This window comes from Pithys albifrons, chromosome 1, assembly GCF_047495875.1.
Source record: "Pithys albifrons albifrons isolate INPA30051 chromosome 1, PitAlb_v1, whole genome shotgun sequence".
Lineage (NCBI taxonomy): Eukaryota > Metazoa > Chordata > Aves > Passeriformes > Thamnophilidae > Pithys > Pithys albifrons.
Genome location: NC_092458.1, coordinates 65,802,851 through 65,830,132, shown reverse-complemented (window position 1 = coordinate 65,830,132; position 27,282 = coordinate 65,802,851). Strand labels below are relative to the sequence as shown.

The following is a 27,282-nucleotide window of genomic DNA, read 5'->3' as shown; positions in this document are numbered from 1 at the left end:
CCTGGTAGTACAAGACAGGGGCTGAGTCACCTCAGTGCCAGCAGCAACAAGTTGCACAGTGCTGAGCACAGACCACAGCCTGCATCAAATTCCCCAAATTATGTAGTGTCCCACCTGTCTCAGCAAATCCAAAGGACAGGGCAGAGTTACCACGAGCAGCTTCCTGAGCAAGTGCTCTCCTGCAGACATTTTAACAAGCTGGAAAACAGAGGCAGGCTTGCAAATGAGGGCAAACAATAGGCACAATTTATTTGGATATTAAGAAATACGTCTTACTGCTGTACCACATAATTACAAGTGAGTTTTCAAATTCCAAAAGCATTGTTGAGGGGAGAAGCATTTGCATTGCTGCCAGTATTAAAAGTAGCCACACACCTGTGCTGTGCCCTGGGGACAAGGTTCACATTTTAAAACATAAGGCTTTAATTGTTACATGAATTCGGTAAAAAAGGCAAAAAAAACCCAACCAATCGAAACAAAGATAAAAAAGACAAAAAATAGATTTGTTTACTGAACAAGCATTAAAACTATTTATCACGCCCATAAAAAATCTGAGAAAATCATTAGGAAAATAGACCATTAGACAACAGAAAGGTATTTACATTTTGCTTAATAATTTTAATAATTAAAAAATAATAATAATATACACTCTTCCATGGCTTCGGTCAGAAGTATCGCTTTACCAGCTTCTCCTGCCCCTTGCACCCAGCGCAGCTGGAACACACATGTTGTGAGGGAACCTTTTGCTTCCCACTGTTGTCCCAAAAATACCAGTCACTTTGCCAAAACCACTGCCCCACACAGCACTGGAATGAAAAAGTGGCTCTTGCTGGCTGGAGCCTGCCAGGTCTCAGATGAACCCCACATCTTGCAGCATGAGCCAAGAGCAAATACCCTGAGAAAAATCGAGGTCTGGCTCTTGCTGGCAGAGACATTCCAGGATTATCTGTTTTCCAGCTGGGTGTCAGACACCCAATGGGACCCCAGCTGCAACTGTAAGGTAGAGCACAAGGTAGCCCAGTGGGGCTGTGGGGGAAGCATTGCTGCTGCAATTGGAAATGAATGATAAACCATGAGGCAAGTGGCAGTAGGCAGCACAACTGATGGCACCATCGAGGCAGCCTTGCCTTCAGCTTGCTTTTGGGATGCAGTTACACTGGCATCCCACATCAGGCTGGCAGCCCCGCAGAAAGGTGAGATGGCTGTGAGGAGAAAGCTTCACTTTGTACAGATTTAGCCACAAAGAAGTGCAGTTTTTTCATAAGGAAGAAACAGGACCTGCCCAGAAAGTTTGGCCCAGGGGACATTCCAAGGTTATCCAAGGCTTTAGGAAGAGATGCTTTTTCTACCAGAGGGAAGAGGTTTGCTTTGAAAGGTGAGGGTGTTGAGATGCATGTAGGGAAGCAATTTCAGGGGAGCCTGCTGCATGAAAACCAGCCTCATTCCTGCTCCTCTACATCAACACAAGCCACTCACACCTACCAGACCTGTCTGTCACCCTTCATTCATTTGGGCAGATGACAGCAATGTTCACTTGTACATGGCTTTCCTCGGGGGTGGACTTAAGAATTTCCACTGGAATTCATCAGTATATAAAATACAATCACTTAAGAAGCAGATTTTACAAATATAAACATAATATCCTATCATACATAATATCCTATCATTATCACTTTCTGCTCTCTGAATTAGTAGGTACGGAAGCAGCAGGCAGTGACAGGCACTCTCTGCACACCATCAACAAGACATTGTTTTCCTGGGATGGATGAAGAGTGAGAGCACCCACAACAGGCACTACCAGCTAAAACAGTTTCCAAAACCCCAGCAGTCCACAGTAGTGTGTGATGTCAGCACCAGCAGCAGTTTCACCAGCGTGTTTCCCTTCAGCCCCCTCTCCCCTACTGCGACCAAGCACAGATGGCTCTGAAGCAGCAGCAGTCTGTTTGCAGAACATCCCCGCTCCCACCATGCCCAGACAGGGCTGGTGGGCAGGGGAGCACCTCCGCACCCCCTCACATAGCAGAGCTGCTCAACTCCCAGCAGAAGCAATCTCTGCTCAGAGCAGCAACAAACTCCATCCTGAGGGATGAGAAAAGGGCAAAATGAAGCCAAAACTCAGTCAGTAATCACTTTCAATGACAAAAGAATGGAAGTTGTAAGCAAATAAGCAAAAGCTAGTATTTTTTGCCCCAAAAAATTCTTTTTTTGAGGGGAGGGGGAAAAGGAAAATTGTTTTGACAGCAATTCCCACTGAGAAAGGCTGGTTGGCTACATACTCAGACTTGCTATATAACTGCAAGTTGCAGCCTTAGTGCTGCCAACCTCTGCCCACCACACACCAGCCGTCAGTAGGCCCCTTCCAAGAGCTTTCTCAGAAGGAAGCTTCAAGTGAGCAGACTGGGAGCAACCAGATATGCTCAAACAGGGTCAGTCTTCTGGGCCAGAGCTGGCTCCTAAATATCAAGCATGCCAGGATCTATTCTCGTGCCGAGCAAAGGCATTGCTTCTCCACTCCCACCTGTTCATATAACAAAATACTCTGCATCTCTACAAAATATTTGCATCATAAAATAATGATTGAACTATTCGCAAAATAAACCTCAAATTAATATAAGCATATAATCCACAACAGCAAGGTTATAGCAGCAGTTGCATGTCTTCAAAGATACTTGGCTTGATCTGTTACATGCAGACATCAGCAGGGAGGCAGGGGATGGCAAAAAACCATAAAATACTAAACCCCGCACTATTCAGCAAAGTCCTTGACATTGTCCTAGAAAGAAGCAGTCAGATTTGCCTTTTAGCTTACAAAATGTACAAGCAAAGGGTGAATGGAGGCAGGAGGGGATGGGGCAGGAGTATGCAGCTGTGTCAAACTCATCATCTCCTCACCAGTCCACTCCCTGGGAATATGTGAAGAGGAGGCCAGGAGGTTCCCAGATCCAGCTGGAGACAGGGAGACACCTATGCTTCCCTGCCACTGTGCAGGGCTGCAGACTGCCTCCACCTCCCTGTATTTGGTGAGTAGCAGCAATGAATTGGAGAAACTGCAGCACTAGCCACCAGGTATCTGATGGGTTGAAGAAGTCATGATGGAGCAGTAGGAGATGGAGCTAAAGAACCTCACCTACACCAGCAAATTTATGCCACATGGCTCTGAGGCTGGTACATAAGGGCACATTTAAATACCAGATCTAGTAACACAGAAAGGTTTTCCTATGAACTTTCTCAGAGAAAAGGCAACTGAAGAAAAATTCCTCCCATCAGGACATTTTCTTCTTCTATGTGTTGCTATTATATGACACAAAAGCTAAAATGAAGTCATGGAATATAAAAACCAGAACAGATCTCTAAGCAGACAACACAAATAAGTTAACATTTACAAAGTAAAAAAAATACATACAGCAAGAAATCTGCATATTTTAAAATCATTTTCTTTGGAAGCATATTGTCAGTCAGAAATCACCCCTAAATGTTCATTGCTTCATGCTTTAATCACTTGGAAGCTGGTACCCAGGTATGGAAAAACATCCCTACATTTTTAGTACAATAGGAAACTTTGGTTCCCTCTGAGTTTTCATCTTCTTGCCTCTCACCACTTCTTCAGTGCCTTTTGGGAGGCTGTGGAGTGTGTTGACCTTGCCTGTGTTTAAAGAAAATAGACTTCAACCTAGTGGCTTGTAATTTCTATATTCATCTCCTCCTGCTTGAGTAAGACTTTGTTTATGCATGAGGAGCAAAAGTTTGGCAGATGGTCAAGACCCAGTGATCGGAGCAGACCCCGACTTCACTTCTGGGGGAAAACTGCACTGAAGTGCACCTGGGAGGCAATGAACACATTGCCTTCACTCCCTCAAATTCCAGTCTTGCCAAGAAGAGCCTCCCAGTGCACTAGAAAGAAGCCAAGATTAAAACTCTTCAGTGGGCAGAAAGGCTATAAAGTCTTTCTTGGAAATACGTGAGAAACTGTCTACGGTCCAGCCATGTAATCCAGGAGGTGGTCCAGTTCTCCTTTCTGTTGCACCAGATGCCCAATGAGACCCTGGGCAAGTCATGCAGGGTCTGTTCTTCAGTTCTCCTACTGAATGATGGGGACAAGAGACTGTTGCTTCATCAGCAAGAGCCATACTGACAAACAGATTAAAGACTGTCCAGTGTTCAGAGGCAGTAGTGTGGAGATGCCTAGGAAAGCACCCACTCAGGTCAGGAAAGAGGGTTTCTGCAGTATCTGTTTGGGATGCTCCATCCCTGGCAGCTTTTGAGGTCTGGGTTTTGAGCAATCTGATCTAGTGAAAGATTTCCCTGCCCACAGAAGGGAGGCTGGACCAGATGATCTTCAAAGGTCTCTTTCAACTCAAACCACTCCATGATTCTATGATTTGTTTTTCAGTATAAGCTGAAGCCTTCTCCGGGGACAGCCCCTTGTCGCGGGGGAGAGGCTTGCGTGCCCTCATGAGGTTGAGAGCTATGCTGGAGGTGGTTTGTGCCGCCGGTAGGGTCTCCCATGCCAGACAGGTCTCAGCTGAAGGGTCAGACAAAGTGTGTCCACGGGCAGGATGGGCTCGCTAGCTGTCTGGCAACCATCCTAGGAGAAGGACAGCTCCAGCCCCAAACCCGGGCAGATGGAGCTCGTTTAGCCCTGTAAGGCCATCCATCTAAGAGAAGGATACTCTAACCAAACCTACGTCCTGAGGTATTTGCTGTCACTGTCCAAGCTCGCTAGGCCGTGGCAGATGAACCTTAGGAGTAAAGGGTGGGGCCAGTTCTGTGCACGCTGTGCCTCACCTAAAAAATCCATTGCGCAGGCTCGAAGGGTTTACCCACATTGCAAAGCCCTGTAGTGACAGGCGAGGGTCGAAAACGGCAGGTGATAGGAAGCAGCTGGAAGCCGCAGACCCAACCCTGCATGCAGGCGGTTCAGGATATGGGTCATTAGAGACTTGACCCTGGAGATGACAGTCTCTTGCGGCAGCATCCTGAAATGACCAAGCAGCCTTTTCTAGGGACAGCACTGCTTGCTCCACACGGAGAGGGGCCTAGCAAAGGTGGCCTAAACAAAGCTCATCTCCACACCCGGTTGGATAACCGCGGCCAACCGGCATCTTCCATGCGGTCAAACAAAAACAAAGAGATTTCAAAGGCATACACCTGCCTGCAAAGGTGTGCTCAAACTAACACTCGCATGTTGGAACATCAGAACCATGCTTGATACTGGGGATAGTGGATGTCCTGAGCGTCGTTCTGCTCTAATTGCCCACGAACTGTCACGGCTCAACATTGACATTGCTGCTCTCAGTGAAGTTCGTCTTCATGAGGAAGGGAACCTTAAAGAACATGGTGCTGGCTACACACTCTACTGGTCAGGCAAACCCAAAACCGAAAGACACCTTTCAGGAGTTGGCTTCATGATTAAAAACTCCATTGCCTCCAAACTTGAAAATCTGCCAACATGTCATTCCGATCGCATTATGTCCTTACGCCTCCCTCTATACAACAAGCAACATGTTGTTCTTTTTAGCGTATATGCCCCAACTCTCCAAGCTGACCCAGCGGAAAAAGACAAATTCTACACAGACCTGCGCCGCCTCACCCAAAACGTTCCTGCAGATGATAAGATCATAATCCTTGGTGACTTCAACGCCAGAGTAGGTAAGAATTCTGAAGCCTGCAAAGGAGTCCTGGGCAAGCATGCCGTTGGAAACTGCAACGACAACGGATGCCTCCTGCTAGAGTTTTGTGCAGAACAGCAGCTCACCATCACCAATACTATCTTTCAACAGAAAGACAGCCTGAAGACAACCTGGATGCATCCTCGATCCAAGCACTGGCACCTCATTGACTATATCTTAGTACAACAGAGAAATGTCAGTGATGTCCGTCATACTCGAGTGATGCCGAGTGCAGAATGTCAAACAGACCATCGATTTGTGCGCTGCAAACTTAACCTCCACTTCAAGCCCAAACCTAAGAGAGGCGGCATTCCAAGGAGGAGGCTCCAAGTCAGCAATCTTCAAACAGCCACAGTGAGAGACAGCTTCCAGGGAAACCTTCAAACTAGACTTAAAGATAATCCCATAGATCCCTCTCCCGAAGCGCTTTGGCAACATATTAAAAGTTGCATCCTGCAGTGCTCTGAAGAGTCCCTAGGGTTCTCCTCCAAGAAAAACAAAGACTGGTTTGATGAGAACAATCAAGAGATTCAGGAATTGCTGAAGAAGAAGAGAACTGCTCACCAAGCACACCTTGCTCAGCCATCTTGCCATATAAAAAAAGCCGCCTTTTGTCTTGCATGCAGTAAGCTCCAACAGAAACTTCGAGACATCCAGAACAAATGGTGGCTCAACCTAGCAGAAAAGACACAACTATGTGCAGATTTGGGTGACCAAAGAGGATTCTATGAGGCCCTGAAAGCAGTGTACGGACCCACACACCAGGTTCAAAGCCCCCTACTCAGTGCAGATGGTCAACTGCTTCTGACAGATAAAACCTCCATCCTGAACCGATGGTCTGAGCACTTTCAGACTCTCTTCAGTGCCAACCGTGTAGTCCAAGGCTCAGCAATTCAGCACATTACACAACAACCGGTGAAACATGAATTGGATGCAGCCCCTACTGTGAGAGAGATACTCAAGGCCATACAACAGGTGAAAACTGGCAAGGCAGCTGGGGTTGATGGAATTCCACCTGAAATCTGGAAGCATGGAGGTCAAGCACTCCATGCCAAATTCCACGAGCTTGTTGTGCGTTGCTGGGAACAAGGGGAACTACCACCAGATCTCCGTGACGCAGTCATTATCACCCTGTACAAGAAGAAAGGAGAAAAATCAGACTGCTCAAATTACCGAGGTATTACTTTGCTCTCCATTGCTGGTAAAATCCTTGCAAGAATACTTCTGAACAGATTAGTACCCACTATTGCAGAAGATCTTCTACCTGAAAGCCAGTGTGGTTTCAGAGCCAATAGGAGCACCACAGACATGGTGTTTGTTCTCAGACAACTGCAAGAGAAGTGTAGGGAACAGACCGAAGGTCTCTATGTACCCTTCGTTGACCTCACCAAAGCTTTCGACACTGTGAGCAGAAAAGGCCTGTGGCAGATCTTGGAACGTTTAGGATGTCCCCCCAAGTTCCTCAAAATGATCATCCTGCTACATGAGGATCAGCGTGGACAAGTCAGATATCGCGATGCACTCTCTGAGCCCTTTCCAATAACCAGTGGTGTGAAACAAGGTTGCGTTCTTGCACCAACTCTATTCACAATCTTCTTCAGCATGATGCTCCAAAGAGCCACAGCAGACCTCGATGAAGAAAACGGCATCTACATCCGATATCGTACCGATGGAAGCCTCTTCAACCTAAGGCGACTGAAGGCCCACACCAAGACCCTGAATCACCTTGTCCGCGAGCTGCTTTTTGCTGATGATGCCGCCCTCGTTGCTCACGCAGAAGCAGCTCTGCAGCGCTTAACATCCTGCTTTGCAGAGGCTGCTGAGCTTTTTGGGCTGGAAGTCAGCCTGAGGAAGACGGAAGTTCTCTACCAACCTGCACCTCAAGAAGTCTTCCATCATCCTCACATCACCATAGGCAATTCAGAGCTTAAGTCAGTCCAGCAGTTCACCTATCTGGGAAGTATCATTTCCTCAGACGGTAAGATTGACTAAGAGATAGACAACAGGCTGGCAAAGGCATACAGAGCCTTCGGAAAACTCCATAAAAGAGTCTGGTCCAATAAACACCTGAAGAAAAGTACAAAGATCAGTGTCTACAGAGCCATTGTACTGTCTACTCTTTTACATGGGCCTGAATCCTGAGTCATCTACCGCCACCACCTGCGGCTCCTCGAACGCTTCCATCAGCGCTGCCTTTGTTCAATCCTAAACATCCACTGGTCTGATTACGTGACCAATGTGTCTGTTCTTGAACAGGCAGGGGTCAGCAGTATTGAGGCCATGCTGATGAGAACGCAGCTGCGCTGGGCAGGGCACATCTCCAGGATGGAGGATCACCGCCTTCCGAAGATTGTGCTCTATGGTGAACTCGCCACCGGCTGCCGCAAGAGAGGAACCCCAAAGAAGCGATACAAGGACTCCCTGAAACAACACCTGAGCCTTGGCCATATTAACTGCCACCAATGGTCCACTCTGGCCTCCAATCGGGATTCATGGAGACACACCATTCACGACGCTGCTGCTTCCTTTGAGAATGCGCGGAGAGTCAGTCTGGAGGAGAAAAGACAACGCAGAAAGAACTGTTCCTTGCCAATGTCACCTAGGGAGACGTTCCGCTGTGCCTTTTGTGACCGGACCTGCCTATCCCGTATCGGCCTTTTTAGCCACCAGCACGCTTGCCACAAGCGTGGGTAGTGCCCTTCTCAAATCTTCGTTCGCGAAGCCTGGCCATGACGATGATAAGCTGAAGCATAAATTTTAATCAGTAGCATTACATGGGCACAGCCCATCTTCATGATGCTTTAAGAAGTCTTTTCTAGTGGATAAATTTGGCTGGGGAAAGCTATCAGAGAGAATTAAAAAAAAATCATCTTGCAGCAAAACCAAGCCATTGCCAACTAAGCACAGACCCTGATCTCACCTCCAAATTTCCCAAGCTGGGCTCTGGAGATGGTCTCCAGTCCCAAAGAGAAAATTCCACTCAGCAAGTCAAACTCTAGAGCAAAGCAGTGTTTTCTGGGCTGCAAGCTCTGTTGGGACTTGAGAAGCACCTGGACCACTTCACAGCCTCCCCTGGGGAGGGAGCTGACACCAGTGCTGCTCATGTATGAACTCCATATCCCTGCGGATCCTCCTATGGTTCCCTTCCCAGGGCAGAACTGTGCTCGACCCACCAACACCAAACAGTCAAGTATCACAGCCAAATCCTTTGCTAATGCCACATGGCCACCACATAAAACTAATGTGGGGAGAGGAAAATAGGGCTCCACTTGCTGTCAGAGCTGGGCTCACTTCTGCTAGCCACCCCACCACTGCAGCCACATCACTGGTGATTTCCAAGGCAGAGGTAGGACGGCTCTTTGGAGGCACCCATTCCATTCAAGCCTTTCAAGGAATTGGACCACATAGTTTTCCTGGTAATCCCTCTGTGGAGTGTACAGTCAGCAGCAACATCTGCTGGTCTTACCTGTGTGCTGGCAAGCAACCACTCGCCCGACAATCAGCAACCACAAACCTTCCCAAAATTCCACAGAAGCGGTGTGCTTCAAAGCATAGGAGTGCGTAGTTAAAAAAACTCAGCTAAATACAACAAAAACTATGAGACCTAACAATTTAAAGTATGCAAATCTTGCAGGTGCTTTCTTAACCTGGTGAAATTTGGTGTTTGGAGAGTGCCTTTGTTGTGTGTACACATGGGGTACAGCTCACATAGGATAAAGGATGGATCAGGTCTATGCCTAACAGTAGCACTGCAAAATCTGCTCCATGTATGATCAGGTAAAGTATCTGTGGAGAGGTAATTCCTGGGGCTACTGAAAGACAGACTTTTCTGAGGCTTGGTTTCCTAGCAGCATTAAAGGTTAACTGGCACACAGAAGCAGTTCTCTTTCTACAAACTGGGGAAAAAAAAGGCAAAACAAGAGAGAGAGGGAAGCACACAGCCTCACATGAGCTGACAGTGACACCAGGAGTGTTCCAGAGTTGTGGCTTTTTTCCTTGTGATCCCTTTAAACTGTGCTACTAAACAAACCGCAAGCTGCAGCAAAAGGGTTCAGGAGGACCGCGTTAGGCTTCCTTGTTCCTGCATTACTGATTAATCAGATGTAATCTGGCTCAGGATCCCCACCACAAAGTGTCTTCCACTGCAGCTATTCCCCAGTTGCCTGTAAGCCAAACAGTCATTTACAGCTGTCTGAGCCAACATCTGTGTTTCTCTCCACATCTGCTGAGGCTGCGTAGGTTGCTTCCACACTATGCCATATTCCATAGGCAAAGTAGATGATAAAGCCTGTGGAATCCAAAGGGAGAGGGCACCATTAGCTCTGTAAGGAAATAGAAACGCCTACTTGCACCCACTGACACAAGTTACACCAGTGTAAGCTCAGCCATCCTGCTTCTAGTGGACAGGGGAAAAAAGCCCACAGGCACCAGTGTTTAAAAGTCCATCCATCCAAGCCCCAAATGGGATGCTCATTTGAGCATTTCAGGCAATTCAGCCTTATCCACATGGCAGCTGGGAACATCTTGGGATGCAGCTCAGTTTCTTCATCTCCAAAACCAGAAGCCCAACCACCTGGACAACAGCTCAAGGCCAATGGTTCCCAGGTTGTTCTGTCCTCACGAAGGCTTCAAGACCCTTGAATTTGAAACAAAGCTTGAGACACACTGTCTAAATGGTTTCAGTTAAGTCACCAGTGTTGCCCAAAGGTCATCATAATGCAAAATCCCTCCCTAGAACACTACAGTAAATTTATGGTTAAGAAAATCTAGTAATTTTGAACATAGCATTTTTCACTCTCTAACTCACCTAGGAGCATCCAGACTGCAAACCGGATCCATGTGCCTACATCTAGCTGCATCATGAGGTAAACATTCACAAAAATACTCACAACAGGAAGAATGGGCAAAAGAGGTACCTGAAAAAGAATGAAGGATACATTACATCCATAGGGATGGAAAAATGGGCACAAAAGAAAATCACATTCCTTGTAGATGGGAAGTGATGACTATTACCAACTCTTCAGCTGCCAGATCTGAGAAAAGGCAGAGTTAAACTCAAAAGGGAGAGGGATATGAACAATACTGTTCAATTGTTTTAAGGAGCTTGCTTTGTGGTCTATAAAGAGGTAGGAGGCAAATTTTAGCAGCAATACTAAATATTTGTGGGGTGAAGCAGAGAAGAGGAAAAACCAAGGACTGCATCATGAGAGACACCTATTGAAGACCAAGAGACAAAGGTAAGGGGAATGTCAGAGGAGAGATCTAAGGAACTTCATTCTGCAAGTACCAAGGCAACTAAGTAATAAAGAGAAAACTAGCAAATATTACAAGACATGACTGTAGCTGTGCCAAGAATACCTTAGTGGTCTGAGTAAAGCCAAAATGCAAAAATAAGAATACAAAAAAAAATAGCAGTGGCATGTAAAGATAAAATCAAACAAGACAAATTATAACAACAGAAAGCTTTGTGAATATGGTGGAACTGAGAGGAACTGAACTTCACTCCCAAGGAAAAAGGAGATTTGCAAAAAGAAACAGGATGAAATGTTGTGGACCATACTTAGCATCTAAGTTTCACCAAAAAAACCCTATTTATTGTAAGCAGCTGCTTACATCATTAAAGAAAGGAGATAGGAACACAAATTAGAAAAGATAAGAACATTTTTCTAAATTTTGCTTTGTCAAGTCAGCAGGAACAAATAAAATTTCCCTAGGTGAGTGAGTTATGTACCCAGAGATTGCAGAAGTGATCTCTGAACTATTAATAAACATCTCGGATAGCTCTTGGTAGACTGGTAAGGTCTCTAAAGACTGGAGAAGGGAGAAAAAATTAGCATTAAAAACCACAGAAAAAAACCTGGGGAACAGATCAGCCTTGAATTTCCAGAGTGACTTTGGAGAAAAATCACAGTCAGGTTGTAAATGTCTAAAGAACAGCAGGGAGATAAGTAACAAGGTTGTCAAGTATTACAACAGGCTACCCAGGGAAGTGGTGAAATCACCATGCCAGGAAGTATTGCAAAGATGTGTAGATGTAGCACTGAGGGACATGATTTAGTGATGGACTTGGCAGAGCTGGGTTAATGGCTAAACTTGATGAACCAGAAGTTCTTTTCCAACCTAAATGATTCTATGATTACAGATTTAGCAGTGACAGGTCTAATTTTCTTTTTTCACAGACAGAGTAGTAGTTGAGGGGAAAAGAAGGTGGTAAAATATCTTGAGTGAAAGGTGAAGAGATCTCCTCAGAAACAAGTTCAGAAAACATAGTTTAGGTAAGAGTTCCTATGTGTTCTGCTTCTGGACATTTCTGTTTGTACCTCTGGGACCATAACCCCAAAATGCGCTGCACACCATACCTTGGACAACTCTGCCTGGATTAAGTTATCGAAAGCAGTGAATTTAATTAAAAACTGTAATTGAAGAGCAGTCACAATGAAAGTGATTTAGAGGATGGAATTAGAATCCAAAATTAATTTGATAAATTGGGGAACCAGCCTGAAATCAGTATGATAAAACATGACTTGCAGGATTACACGGGAGGGAAAAAAACATCCCAGTGTTTGCTTAATATTGAAAGGATGGTGTGCTTGGACACAGTAGAAAAATTACAAAGTTCCTCATATTTCAGGCTGTTAAAAGAGAGAACTGTCATCCCTTAACCTCCATGGGGACTAAGGCGGGCATGAAAGTTCACTTTCTTAAAACCTTTTAGCGAGTACCCCTTTGATCCTCATACACAAGTTTGTTTGTTGGGTTCCTTCTCCTTCTGTTTCCATGATCTGACATCACCCTTCACAATCATCCCCTTTCCCCTAGTCTTTATCTCTTCCCTATCCTATAAGCATCTGCTTTCAAAGGCAGGTTCTTGCCCTTCCCTTCCACCCACACCTCTGCAACAGGTTCTGCCCTTTATTCTCCGCATGTCCATTTGGCCAGGTCCTCCCTTCTGATACAGGCCAACATGCACTTTCGCCGCCAACGACCTCCCAAAACAGCTCTTTTGTAGCTACATGTCCAAGGACGTCACAGGACCCACCTTAAAGGAGAGTTTAGTTTTGCTTTCAGGCTGTTTCCATATAATGAAGCTGACAGTGAGAACAAGGATGATAGCAATAATCCATACAGTCTTTATCAGAGTATTTGGTTTAAGGGCAGTCAGGATACAGCTACATACAATAAGGAAACCTGTGAACAGACACCAAAGATTATTGTTTTTTTTAGACACAGAGAGAAAACCAGCAACAAACCACAAGCAGAATCTGAAAGGTCAGCAAACAAAACAGCAATTCATGAAAGAACTAACCATAACAGGTATGTCCTTCCGCCTATACACTCCCAACACCTCATCTGCAGATTTCTCCTCAAGTCAGAAATTCAATCTGTAGATCTCCAGATACTTTGGCCATTATAAGAGCTCATCAAAATCACAGTAAGTAGGAGAGTTTTCCCACTATGATGAGTACAAAGACCTAACAGCTGACTCACTGCTCCAGAGACACACTGCCCAGTGCTTACCAATGATGAAGGCTGAGACATTCACCACCGAGCCAGACAATTTGGAAGGGTCTGAATTTGGGGGACACAATATGGCTTTGAGGGAGCATTTCTCCTCTTCCTCTGGCAGAAATCCAGCCTGTGACTCACTGGTGCTCACAGACTCGTTGTTATCTGTCTCCTCTGTTGACCTAGCCATCTGGTATGCCAAATTAGGCTGCTCTGGCTGGTACCTTGGAAAAAGGAAATGACACAAAGAGCCTGGTAGTTTGGCACAGGTTACCACTCATTTAAAAGCCACACACATAGTCATGGCTGCTCCCCAGATCACTATAGCATCAGAACTCGCTTACATCATGATGTAAGCAAATATGGTCAGCTCATCCCACCTACAGCTTGGTTGTAACATCAAGTCTTTTAAAGTGGACAGTGCTCTCTTTCATAAACCCTGTCATCCATGTCACCAAAACACGATGGGGTGATAGAACAGGAGAAGGAAGCAGCAGAGGGACAGACAGATAGTCATAACCAGGCTGTTGTGTTACCAGTGGCAGTTCAGCTCTTGCCTTTTGGCACAGAGGTGGTTGAGCTAACAGCTCAGCAGATAGTGCACCATGCAGAGACATTCCTGGTGCCTCATACTCCTCCATCCCAGTCTCTTCTGATAGTTTGTCTGCTGCCATATAGGGAAGGAAGAGATGGTTGCTGCCTGTGTGAACAACACATTCAAAAGGACCATGACACACAACCATGTGGATCCATAAAGAAAAAACACTCTTCCAGCCTCAGCTCCCTGTTACAGAAGGTTTTGTCTGTGACTCACAAGTCTGACTAAAGGACTGGGCCACGTTGAAAGACATTTTAAAACTGCTCCCATAGCGATGTGTTTAGAATGAGGACATTTGTGAAACACTGCAAATTGAGAAATGCAGTGAAAACCTTGGGTCCACTCACAGTAGGAAACTAGTAGGAGGATCTTACAGCTTTGGAAACAGTTCGCCTGCTACATCCTTAGGCAGTCAACAGGGCAGACAAATCAGATGCCTAGGCCACTACAAGACAGGCTGTTAGCTTTGCCAATCCATGATGGGGGCAATGTCATGCAATAGGTACAGCAGCTGGCAAAAACAAATTAAAAAGCCATTTCTAGGTCTGAGGAAAAGATTGGGCTGAGAAATCAGGAAAAGTAAGAAGGGCAAGGAAAATTGGCAAGGATTCTTAAGGGGCAGGGAGGAGAGCACAATCACAAAGCAATGATACTACAGTACAGCACTGACCCTTCATCTGCCACAAGACTGTTTTTAGCGCAGTGCATTTGCTGTGAGCTTGTAGAAAGCCTCTATCTCACTCTGAATAAGTCACTGAACACACAAAGGTATTTTTCAGTAAAATTATCTTCAAAGTACAGTTTTCATGAGTAGAGTGATGTCACTTGTGAGATGCCAAGCACTGAAGACACTCAATTTTCAGCTTAGGTTTGGGAAGCTATGGGAGCTCAGCACTTCTAAAAGACACACAGGCACTGATCTTGCAAACATATGCTCAGCTTTTTTGCTGCTGCTGTTAGACTTTATCTTGAATTCCCTTTCAAAAGTAAGACAACCTGAAAGTGTATCCCCTGTGGGAACAGGAGTGATGATGAGGCAGGCATCCAGGACCACTTATCTCTCACTCCTATCCATTGGCATATGTCCCAAGGCATTTAGAGTTGACCACAGCAGGAGTGGCATGGACCAAGGGTTAACCAAGTTCAGAGAACACCACTGTAGATATGACTAACACAATCCCCCATGCACTTAGAGAAACAAGCTCTTCACATGCTTGCAGCTGGAGATGCTCATGGTTTTACTGGGCCTATAGAAACTACAAGGGCACCTGGTCAGTGTGTGGATTTCTGTTCATGTGATACAAGAAAGGCAGCTTCTATATTCTTACCTCAGTACCAACACACAGGCTGCTACCAAGGAGTAAGCCAGGAGGGTCCCAATAGACATGAGGTCCACAAGATCTTTCAAGTCAAAAAGAAAGGCCATAACAGCTGTAGGAGAAGAGGAAGATGAGAGAGAAGAAAAATAGTAACATGGCACAACATGCACATCTTAGGAGTATTAACAACGATGTACCACACATGTGGCCGTTGCTCAGGACTTGTCGGGGAGCTTGAGATGCTCTGAGATGAGGAGAGGCAGGCCTTGGGACTTGAATACCCCAAGCCCCTGCACACTGTCCCAGAACAGCCTCACTAGTCAAAACAAGAGGAATCACTTACTACAGTAAATGCTAGCCTGTTTGTCTCACGTGAGTATGTTCACCCAAGTACCAACAATGAGCAGGAGTTTAAGTCACAACCTCATTGTTGGAGTCCCCTGGTGGAGTCAGAGCACCCCTAAATCCACAATTATCATAATTATCTCCTGAGAGTAGCTAGAGTGAACAGAGGATAGGTAGCACCTTGCTCCTGTGTCTCAGCTCAGCTGGGGTGAAACTAAGCTTGTGCATCTTGAAGTAGCATGTCTTGACATGGAGGTTTTCAGAAAAAGTTATAGACTGCCACCCCTTAGGGACCCTGTTTACACAACCCAATTGTACAGAACTTTGTATAGGGGCCTTCAGAAGGCAATCAAGTGGAGAACACATAGTCAGACAATAGGTGATGCCAACAGTCGTATGAGAGTTCAGGGACATCAGAGCTGAGCCTGACCCAGCCTGTCCTTCATGCACAACCTGGAGCCCAACAACCAGACCCGCCTTCAAACTCCGCTGGCAAGTGCTGTCCCTGCAGCTCCATGTGGACTTTGGTCCTAGGCACTATGACCACTCAGATGACACTTGAAGGGACTACAGCGCACTGGGTTTTTTTACTTTATATAGCTCTGTTTCCCGCCCCACCACGGTCTGGACCCAAGACTACCTGAAAGAGGTGTGGGAGAAGCAGCTGTGAGGAGGATCTGCAAGTATCAGCAACAGGAGCTGAGCTCTTTCATAGGAGCTCAGAGCCCACGGCAGCAGTCCAGCAGCAGCTGCACATCAAAGGTGGCACATTCTTGTACCAACAGCTCATCCTGCATTTGCAGCGGAAGGTAAAGAGGAAGCAGCAAGGCTCTTCTCTTTGCCAGGCATCGTAAGGAAGAGGGCAGCTGCAAGAACAGGGCAAGCCACTCATCCTTGACGTCTGGGAGGTTTAATTCCACTATTTCTGGGGGGCCAGGAGAAGGAAGGGAAGAACAGGATGGCTGCCAGCTGTGACTAACTGATTAACAAATGCCAGCGCCACAGGGGCCATCTGCCTGTCTCTGGCTGCTCTGGCATCTTCTGCAGAGCTGCTACCCACAGGTGGTGAGGTGTCTTCAGCCAAGGCAGGACAGCAGCCACGAGGATGCTGGGGCACCACTGGCTGCCACCTTGCAGGGAGTTAATTATTCCTAAGACCTGCAGAGCACCCAGGGAGCAGATAAAGGCAATTCCTGGCATGAGACAGGATGGCAGCAATGAGCTCTGAGAAGGAGGAACAGGCACACAGCAAGCTACTCATGCTCACTCAGACCTTCCAGGGCATGCCCTGGAAACCCAGGACACCCTCTGGGATGTCATGCTGTGCAATATATCCAATTAGTAAGTGGAATAGAGTCAGACGGACTTATCTGTGCAAAGGATGAGCTTATGTCTCCTTTCCACAGATTCATGCAAGTCTTTGCATTCTACCTGCAGCGGCTCCTGAGGTCACTGTTGCAATTATTGGAGTTTTTCTCTTCTCGTCGACTTTAGCCAGGAATTTAAAGAGAAGTCCATCCTCTGCCATAGCATAAATTATTCGAGGCATCGGAAACATGGAACCAAGGAGACTACGGACACAGGAGAGAGAAATAATCTACTTATATCACCTCCTGCTGAGCACAGGCACACAAAGGAAAGCAAGTTTATGGCAGTACGCACACAGAACGGGTGGCTTTCATTCACTTCAGCTGCTCCTTCATGGGTTGCCTCCCAACACCACTGTTACTGATAGCTGCAAATGAGGTGCAGCATTATGATTCTCGATGTCTAAACTTAGCCATGGGGCATCCAACCAGCCTGACTTTCAAGTAGTAAAGAGTTGTAACTTCTATAAGCCTCTACAAGTTGCTCACCTAATTGAATATGTCTAATTTGATCTGAAATAGACCTCCCAAGAAGATGACATATCCTGCCTCCAGCCTGCCCTGCTTCCCATCCAGATGGCTGTCCTGCAGGTAACCTGCTGACAGATGGCCCTGGATATGGTAAGTCCCATACACTTCAGAAGATGCACCCTGCACTACCTGACACAAGTCTTCTCTCCACCTAGCAGGCCAGGATGTCTTGCACCTAAACCGTGCTTGCACTGCATAGTTGCCTCCATGACTTAGTTGCTCAATCCATATTTCTACTCCTGAAATGCATCTGCTGGGTCTTCTGCTAAGATGGAAGTTTCTGAAGTGATACTGGTCACATGCATCTCTGATATCTATCTCAGGTAGAAATCTTGGTCCTTTTGAAGCCAATAGCTCTGAATTTCATCCCTGGTATCTGCACCATGTTTCAAAGGAGCTGGAGATACATGTTTGCCTTGAGAGATGCAAAAAGGAAGAGCAGTGTCTTACCTCGTAGAAAGTGCACACAAGGAACCAACAGCTACTGCGTAATTGGCTCCATCCCAACCCACATATTTAAAGGCATTGGGTAAAGGGCTATTGGTATCCAGCTGGTAGTAAGGCATCATGAGTGTCAGGGCAGCTGACACGCCAAAATAAGCCACAAAGCAGATGAGAAGAGATGCCACGATGCCAATAGGAATGGCCTTCTGAGGGTTTTTTACCTCCTCACCTAAAAAAAAGAAATTTACATATTGACTAAATCACAATCAAGAACTTTTTCCCAACCTAGGGCATGCTGGCTGCAGCTTTCAAACATCTCATGGGCACTTAGATGCTGCCAGTGGCCTACTCCATCCACTTGGCATACCACAGCTATTTGCTCCCATTTCTGCTGTCAACCGTTCTGACAGACATTTGTGGAAGCCTTGTAAACCCAGGCACAGAAATAATCTGGATTAAAAACAGTCCTTTCCCCAGAACAGACTATCCTTCTGTACTCCTTCTATCCCACTGATGGTGCAGACCCAAGAAAAGTTGAACGATCACAGATTATGGAACACGAAATTATTGTGCAGTTGTAGGGCAAATCCTTGGATGATCATTTCAGTAGCATCTGTGCCAGAATAGGTGCCCAGTTCCAGGGAAAGGCAGAGCACTTGAAAAATCAGACGGGTCTTTGAAAATCCCTCTTAAAAAAAAAACTCCCTCTAGTTTTTATGGAAAATTTTCATCAACCAAGCAGGGACAAACGTGTAAAAATGAAAATTCCTCAAAATTCAGGCAATGATTAATTAGAAAACAGATTTGTGCTTTCCTTGTCCTACAAAGCTTCTCCAAAAGCAAGAGCACTTGAGGCTCAGCATTTCAGGAGGGTGAACTGATAAACATAGATGCATATTCCTACAAGTTAAAGGTAGATGAATGTGTTTCTCCTACAAGGAGGGGCTCTAGGGCTGGCTGACATAATGGGGGCAGCACTTCTCAAACTCCTTGATTGGAACAAGAGGTAGTATTGCTTTATCTGTCTTTGTGATGATTTCTTTCTCCCTCTGCTCCAACTTTCAAGCAACTCAGTTCATGCCAAATATGAAATTAAGGATAATCTCCTTTCTCGAGAGAACTGAGATTCTTAGCCAGAAAAATTATGACAATGCTGATGGTTTCTCTCTCTAAATGAGATCTCTTAACCTTTAGAGATAAAAATTTCCCCTGATTCTGAGGCACAGCTTTAGGGTGCAGATGACTCCCCAGGGGCTTCCTCTTTCTTTGGCTCTTCAAATACTCCAAGTCATCAAAGCTTCTTCAGCTGAAGGAACTGAGGAACCCTATTCCAGAATAACCTTCTGATTAAAGCATCCCTTCGAGTTAGAGGCTCAAACTTTCTCAGTCATGCCAGGTGCTTCAACGTGGGCCTTCCCTGTTTGCCTAACTGGTAAAACTGGACATGTTTTCTGTGGAGTCTGACCTGGACCCTCAGTGACCACCCATAAGACTGGGCCATGCAAGCAAAGGAGGGAGGAAGCTTGTGGGTTTTGCAGTCTGTCTGCCTGCCACAGGAAGTAGAGTCAGCCCTCAAGCATCCAGGGACCTGGACAAACTCAGCACTTTCACTGTTAGGAGCAGCTGAGCCAAAAGTTTACTTTGAGCTGAGGTTCAGAGGGATGACAAATGTCGTGTCCTGAATTCCCTATTATCTGTGCTCTGCAACATTTCTGAAAGTCAACCTACCAACAACCAGGTTCATAACCAGGTTCTTACCTGTAGTAGCAATACAGTCAAATCCCACAAAAGCATAAAAACATGTGGCTGCCCCTGAGAGGACTCCTTTCCATCCATAGGGCATAAACCCTCCAACACCGTAGAGCTTTTCTTCCTGTGTTTGACTAAAAGGCATGGCACTGGGTTAGAAGTGTTCCTGCTTACATGGGGCAACAAAGCTATTCACATAGCTCATAAAAAAATCCAAGGCTAAATTTTGAAGGAACAGGCTCTCCCTTTCACATGCTAGCATACCAATACCAGGCAAATGCTAAGCCCTACCCACTGCTGAGCTTTGTACTGGCCTGCAACAGCCTTGGGAATGCACCGAACAAAAATGGTTCCTGGCTCATTCCCACCACCTGTTTTGTGGGGTGGATAAATATGTCTTGGCTAATACAAGGAGAAAATACCATGAATATTAAAAATTCTCTCCTAATATTACTGCATGTGTTTAATATATGTATTCATTTAGATAGAAGCTTTTGAAAAAGCACAACATGTAATTCTAAAAGCTGAAGACTGAGAAACATGCAAACCACACACTTTTCACCTAAGAGGTACTAGGATGAAGTGTGGGTGAGTAGACATGAGGAATGCAGAGTGCAATGACTGTCTAAAATCCACTCAATCTTCCATCAGCTCCAGAATTCCTTGTGCCAAGCTCATACTCAAGTCAAGCTTGCAGCCCTAAGGAAGGAGTGGAGTCTGACTCCCTGACACACCAAACGCTTCACTGGGTCTTATCCAAAGTTCATTTAAGTCAACACACAGACATATGCTGATCCCAGTGCACTCTGGACTGGGACTCCAGATCCATGTATCTGTGTTGAGTGACATATAAAAAACATATCCTTCAGTTCAAGAGGCTTAAGCCACTTTTCTCAGTGAAAAGCCTTTGTAAAGACGAATTAAGGCAATTAAAGTAAAGTAAATCCCAAATCTGCAAGTCTTATGTGGTGTAAGCATCTGAACTCTCTCTTACAAACTCTGTTGAGACTTAGATAAAAACTGGCCTGCAGAACACAACCCAAATATTGATTAGTCTGGAAACAGTGACAAAGTAAAGTAAACCCCAGACGGATTTTACAAAAATACTGAGTGCTAGAGGCCAAAGACCTACAGCTACACATTCAAACTATTGCACTAATTGCTCCTTGCATGGGAATAGCAGCAAGGAAGAAGGAGGGACCTGTCCTACTGAAGCAATTTGTTTGCAGCAGGTTGAATTTTGCAGACGTTCAAGAAGTGGCTTTTACGCCAGCTAAATTTGACCCAAACAACATTTATGAATCTCAACCGACTGCCAAACTGTGCTTCCTTGCAGGCCAGCATAAAGGGTTTAGATAGCAAGCCAGGACTGAGCTGATATATGTGGAGATATTTAGAGGCCCTCATTCTGTGTTGTACAGTCTCAAGCAAAAATGAATAGCTTTGTCTTACTGGTAAGCCTTGTAAGCTCCTTAATTTTAATCTTGTATAGGATGACTGATTTTTGGCCAATAGAAAAATGTCATTAAAAACAGATTTGTGTTATGCTTGCTGCAATGCACTAAAATAATCTGCAATTTGCCTTCATCTTATTGAGGCATTTAGGACAAGGTCTCCAAAAGGTACAATAATGCCCCAAGGATCTTGCTCAAGTGTCCAAAGAAAGTACACAGCTATACTTGGACATGGCTTCATACAGGCATCAGAGCCAGCCTGGTGTAGCCTTGAGTAGCAGGTTGTCTAAAGAGCTCTTTTCTCTCAAATTTGGGTGTCATTGGACATGGGACTAGAAATGGGCAGTTCCACAGCAGGGCCCACGTAGACACAGCATATTCTTAGCAATTTTAGCCCATTAGCACAGCCTGCTTTCAGCAAACACCCACCAAAGCCAACTTTGCCTCTAAGGTATTTGGCAAAGGCGGCAGCCATCCCATTCATTGGTTTTTTAATTCACTCCACAATCCCCCCTTACAAACTTGCTGTTGAAAATGCACCAGCTGATGAGATGAGAAGAAAAGATCCAACCTACTTGTTTCCATAAATGCTGTGGCTGGTGTTGTAAATGTCCAGTTCAGTCAGATGCCAGTTTTTAACAGACCCTTTCACGAAGCCAGAGATCACAACGAAGCCGAGGACAAGGATGTTGATGCAGGTGAACACTTTGTTCACCAGAGCAGATTCCTTCACACCAAAAATTAAAAGCCCTGGAGAAAACATGGCATATCAGCAGTCACATATTTTGCCACCAAGAGCAGGCACTGGGGACTCACAGACATAGCCCAACTCTGTTCATGCTGTGCTCTGCCCAACTTGCCACACCTCGTTTCTCCACAAAACCAAGTAGTCCAGGTTTAACTCACACAGAAGTAGAATGAGAACTTCAGACATTACTACTACAGAATGTGACACATCTTCCCACCCACATGCCATGTGGCACGTGCCTCTGGTAAAGTGCTTTGCTAACACAGTTAAACTGCTTCTAGTGCATTCAACACCAGCTCTGGTCACCTCATGCCACTACGCTCTGCCACCTAGACACAGTCTCAAACTCCATCCAAAGACCTGGAGCAAGCACCCCATGTGGTTTTTCATGAAGGAACACCATCTTAGAGGTCTTGGCCAAATGCCGAAGTTATGAACAACATTCAACTTTCCTTAGAAAGAGGGGGAAACCTGAGTCTGGACCAAATCCAGGAGGATTCTACTTTTAGTAGCTACTTCTAGTGCTGAAGACACGGAAGAAGGTGGCATCTTGGGAATCCTGCTACCCTTTACATCAGCAGGAGCTGTGCCAGTGAGTTCGGCAAGAGGAGGATTTCAGTCTGGTCTTAAGATGAGCATGGTTACCGACTTTGTCAAACAGAATGTCACTGAGACATAGCTTAGCTCCTGGGCTCTTGTAACTTGCATCTGCTCTTTAGGTGCCTGATTTTTAAGAACCGAAATCTTTACTCCAAACCTAAGGCTGACACTGAAGGTAAAAAAAACTTCATACAAGGCCTGAGGGAGAAGAGGAGCACAACACAGTGTCCTTTTACTGCTACTCCAAGGGACTTCAAGGAGAGGGGAGCATCCTGTGCACTCACCTTTCCTTCTTTTAGGACAAGAAATAAGGTGATACAGCTGTATCAAGGAAGCACCTGATAAGACTGCTCACCTGCCCACAAAAACTTGTAAGGTACCTTGTAGAAATCTGAAGCTGAAGATAGTGCAAGTAGAAATAAACTTGTGGTGCTTGTATTTGAGACTAAGCTGCTCCTTCAGCGGGTTTTTTTTTGAAAAGAATGGTTTGCATATTTTATGCAAATCCAGGGAATTTGCTTCATGTAGGGGCATAAAGCTTCAGTAATCTGTGTAATTTCACACCTTGGTAACATTAAAGTAAGGAGTGTTCAATTTTGTAAATTTTGTCTGACATGAAAGGCCAGATCCTAATTTGAAATTAGGGCAGTTCCTATTATATACAAATGAACAATGAGGAAAATCTTCTCTCCCATCCAGATGTCATCCTGACAACAAAGGGCTGCTATTGACTTCAGCAGCCCTTGATATAGATCCAAATGCAAACTCAGATGCCAAAGCATCCCTTGCTTATGAGGCCTGTACCTATGAGCATAGCCCACACTGTGAAAAGGCCATTTTGATCAGAGGGGAAAATGAACCTTGCAAGTGTAGCACTGCAGCTTCTGCTTTCTGAAAACCACAGAGGAATATGTAAGAAGTGTAATCTTTTAAATTTGCCTAAATTTAGTAATGCTTTGCAAGATCCAGTTGGAGTAGAGGTAAACACTCAGAAGGATTTTGATCTTACAAGTTTTCAAAACTCTTCCAAATTATGATCAAAGACTTGGCACATTTTTAGGAAAAAAAAAAAGAAAGAGGCTCTGACTGTTTATCACACATTTAGTTCTCCAGACTCTTGTATTCACTTCTGCAAACTGAAGCCCATATGTATTTTTTAAAAAAACAAAACAGTAGTACCTGAGTCTGGGGTTTTTTCCTCAATTTTCTATCTCAAGGCACCAAAAATTGGCAGTTTATCAAAGCAGGAATAAGGTTAATAGACCAACTGTATGAAATTCTTGTATAATAGGATTTGTGGAGGGAAAGATTAAACTTCCATACCTGATTGAGGATAACAAGTCATCTTTTCTTTTCCTCCTTATATAAAATTTGATTGAAGGTTTTAAAAGTGTCTCAAAAAATACTGAAAATGCTCCCCTCTCATTAAAAACCTTGTAAACAGGCTATGCCCTGTGCTAACTCCACAGCAGCTATGTAGGTCAATCCAACACTTGTGGCAAAGAAAGAGTCTTTAATATGTTGTCCAAAATAAATCAGGGCTTCATGCTCATTCTAAAAGCAAGCAATGAAATTACAGAGGAAGTTCAAGACTCACACCCCCCCCCACAGTGTTTCACCTGTTAGGATGAAGATGATCACCACGGCAAAGATGTCTGGGTATTTTGCTAGCACTCCTGGAGCATCCATAGTCATGTACTTTTCACAAAATAGTTCAATGTGCTTCCCTATGATTTCATCAAACGTTGCACTCCAGGCTCTGGCCACACTTGAGGTTCCTGGCAGAGGACAGAAAGGACAGAGATCACCCTTTGTGGTTGGCACATGTTCCAAACTAGGGGCACCTTGCAAGGCTTTTTGCCATGGAGGGCGTCACAGTAACATTACATGTTGCTCCCAGGTGCTGGGAGTAGCCTTTCCTCCACATATCCAGCCCACAGCCTGTGTTCATGCCTGGCAACTGCTCTGATGGCAACACACACAGGTGGTGGGTCTCAGACTGATGCCCAGCTGACAAGATGAAAAAAATCCCTTTATTTTGGCTTCTTCATAAAACTTAGCTTTGCCCTAGATACTGCCTAGACTGACCTTTTCCTTACACCCCCAGCAGCCTGAGCTTTCCTCAAACTTGGTAATTTTTTTACCAGACTGGTCCAAGTGTGGTACAGGCAGAGGTCCCTGGCAGCCCCAGCTAGGTGACGGCAGCCCAAGCAGAGGGACCTTTCACAAGCCAGCTGCCCTCCAGCAGCACGATGCTGGAGCACCAGGGCCTGGACCACACCACTTGCCCACTCTGCACTCCGGCAACACACGGGTCTGCTCTGGATAAATCCTTAGATACAATTCACAGGTTATCTGAGCATAAGTCAGCCTACTGGAGGATGCTGGTGATGATCCCAACAAGTGGCATGACTCCTGCTTACAGCAAGTGCTCAGACTTTGCCCTCTGGGTCCACTCTGCGCCGCAGTTCTGAGAGCACCCAACCACATGCAGCTTGCTGGTGTGAAGACTCAACCTGTGGTCTCAGAATGACCAAGTTGGGGAGATTGTCTGGGCCATAAGTGTAATTTCAGAGGACTGAAATAGTAAGGATGAAGAGCTACCACCAGGCAGTGACAGCATTTTGTAAAATAAGTAGTTTTGGGTAAAAGCCAACTTCTCTATCTCTTGTGTTGAAGCGGCTACCATTATACTCCAAATGTCTTATACAGTACACTATATATAACTGAACCTAATTATACGATATAATTACTACTGTACATAATTATCTAATTAAAAAAAAAGAGGTTGGTTTCGTTTTGGTTTGCAAAGCAGTTCCTCAGAGGATGCCATCAGGGGCCCCCTTCCACCCAGAACAGTTTGTTCTGACACACTCACCTGTGAGTGGGTGTTCAAGTCCCAATTCCGGCACCTGCAAACATGTCAAACAATGTCTGTGCTCACCTACAGCTAAATCCTCGGCAGCAGTGGCAGGCAGCACCAGCAGCACAACTGGGAACACTCCCCGCCCCAATCCAGCTTTGCAACAGCATAAAAATAAGCTGCAGAACAGAACTGTTTGGAGACTCTTCTCACCAAGACAGCAAAGGGCACAGTGTGAACACCTTTAATGAGGTGGGACATCATTGCCATCAATTTGATCTTGAAAAATCCCAAAAGTTATTGTAATATCACATTATAAATTTTCAGACTAACTTTGGCACAATTTAAGCAAAAAGACTATTTTAGTGCTATTTTTTTTGTCCTAGCTCTAGTATTTCATGTTCTAGGACAGGAACAACCAGCTTCTGTATATGTAACATTAGATGCCAGTTCCACGTAGTTATCAGCCATTCATCCTGAAGTCTCTCTAATGAACAGCCTTGAGAGAAGCAGGGGAAATCTGACATTCTTCCAACATCACAGAGACCTGGATAATATCTTGCTGTTGCTAGAGAGCACAGTGCAAAGACATTCAGCCTGTACCCAGGATATACTATTTCTGGGTCAGCATAACTTCATGAAATTTGATCTGGGTCCTGCCTGCAGCTCACCACTCCCAGGAGAACTATCGAGCTCATATGCTGGACTCACTGCAGAAACAGGCACAAGCTAGGAATTCACCAGGTGCCCAGAATCCCCAGCAGCAGCCACTCACCAGGATGCTGTTACTTATCATACTACCAGCTCCCACCAGTTTCCAGTTTCTGAAATGTGTCTCACAACGTGGCATGGTTCCCCAAAATCAAATAATCCCAAAAGAAAGTTCACACCAGATCCTAGTCCTGGACACCTCCTCCCTTCTCTCTACACCATAACTGATCAGTTTCATGCCCATTTTTTCCCATCATCCACCTCCAAGACCCCACACCAGCTTGCCCTTAAACCAAGTCACTTGAATTAATTAGAAGCTATTGGCCACTCATTGCGGGACCACAGGATTTCTTTCCCCACCCCCACAATACTTTTTCTCAATAAATGCCTGAGAACCTCAGCATGAAAACACCAAGTTGACTGAGCCCCTTAGAGGTGCAAGCTCAGTCTCAGTGGCACTGCTTGGTATTTTTTCAGCACAATTGAGAAAAAAATTGGCTTTTTGCCCCTCTCAACCCCTGGTTCTGAAGTGCAACCTGTGCCTGCTAACATATCTTTCTCCTCCACACCCCTGAAGCTGCTGGCAGTTGTCCTTGCTCACAAGAGGGGCAATTAGCACTAACAGAAATGCTGGATAAGATAAAGAAATAGAGGCCCCCTACACCTCATATCCTCTCTCAACTGTTTTTCCTCCTTAGCCACCCTTTCTCACAAATTAAGAAGAAGGCAGTTCACAAAGACACATTTTTGACATAGGACTAAAATAAAAGTAACAAAGCTGTGTTTGAATACATTCATGGATACCTACTTAATTTTACTGAATTTTCTGCCTTGTGATAATACACTGAGCAGCCAACTCTGAAATAAAAACTGAGGCAGTCGTTCAAAATCCATTATAAGAGGGTAAAACAAAAGTCTCAGAAATATCACTCTGAGCCCAGATCCTGGGCATGTAATATTCAGTAGGAAAATCTTTTCATCATGCATTTGCAGGTTTTGGGACAGCATCCACAGCTATGCCAGTCATTTTGGTCATCCAGTATCATGGTGGGAAGGGTCCCAAAACCAACCAGATGAGAAGCACAAAGAATTTATCATTACCTTTCTGGAACAGAATTAAAATCACCAAGAAGTCTGTTCAATTTTCCTATATGTAGCCTAAGCAGAGTCCATTTTAGAAGTCAGGAGGAAATTATATGATTTTTTAAAAATTATTTTTATCCCCTCCTTGCAGTGAGTGTTATTCACAAAAGAACCACAGGACTCAGATTTCCTACGGAGATGAGTTTAATTGACTCTGGTTTTTCACCTCCTCATTTATTTCTTTTATTTTTACCAAAAAAGAAAAAAGAGGAAGAGAGGAGGAAAATGTTTCAGG

At 45.1% G+C, this 27,282-nt stretch overlaps 1 protein-coding gene across 4 annotated transcripts in view; it reads right to left on the bottom strand.

Annotated features, from left to right (window-relative positions):
- Positions 1-224: 224 nt before the first annotated feature.
- Positions 225-27,282, bottom strand: part of SLC7A1 (solute carrier family 7 member 1) — an 86,236-nt gene continuing 59,178 nt past the window's right edge. For all 4 annotated transcript variants that reach the window (XM_071553190.1, XM_071553201.1, XM_071553172.1 and 1 more), the window contains exons 3-12: positions 23,950-24,108; positions 21,558-21,732; positions 19,538-19,662; positions 17,786-18,008; positions 16,869-17,008; positions 15,102-15,204; positions 13,188-13,399; positions 12,709-12,857; positions 10,477-10,585; positions 225-9,957 (exon numbers count right to left, since the gene is read on the bottom strand). In XM_071553190.1, the coding sequence (XP_071409291.1) occupies positions 9,848-9,957; positions 10,477-10,585; positions 12,709-12,857; positions 13,188-13,399; positions 15,102-15,204; positions 16,869-17,008; positions 17,786-18,008; positions 19,538-19,662; positions 21,558-21,732; positions 23,950-24,108 (1,505 nt within the window). In that variant the 3' untranslated portion in view covers positions 225-9,847. The remainder of the gene's footprint in view (positions 9,958-10,476; positions 10,586-12,708; positions 12,858-13,187; positions 13,400-15,101; positions 15,205-16,868; positions 17,009-17,785; positions 18,009-19,537; positions 19,663-21,557; positions 21,733-23,949; positions 24,109-27,282) is intronic.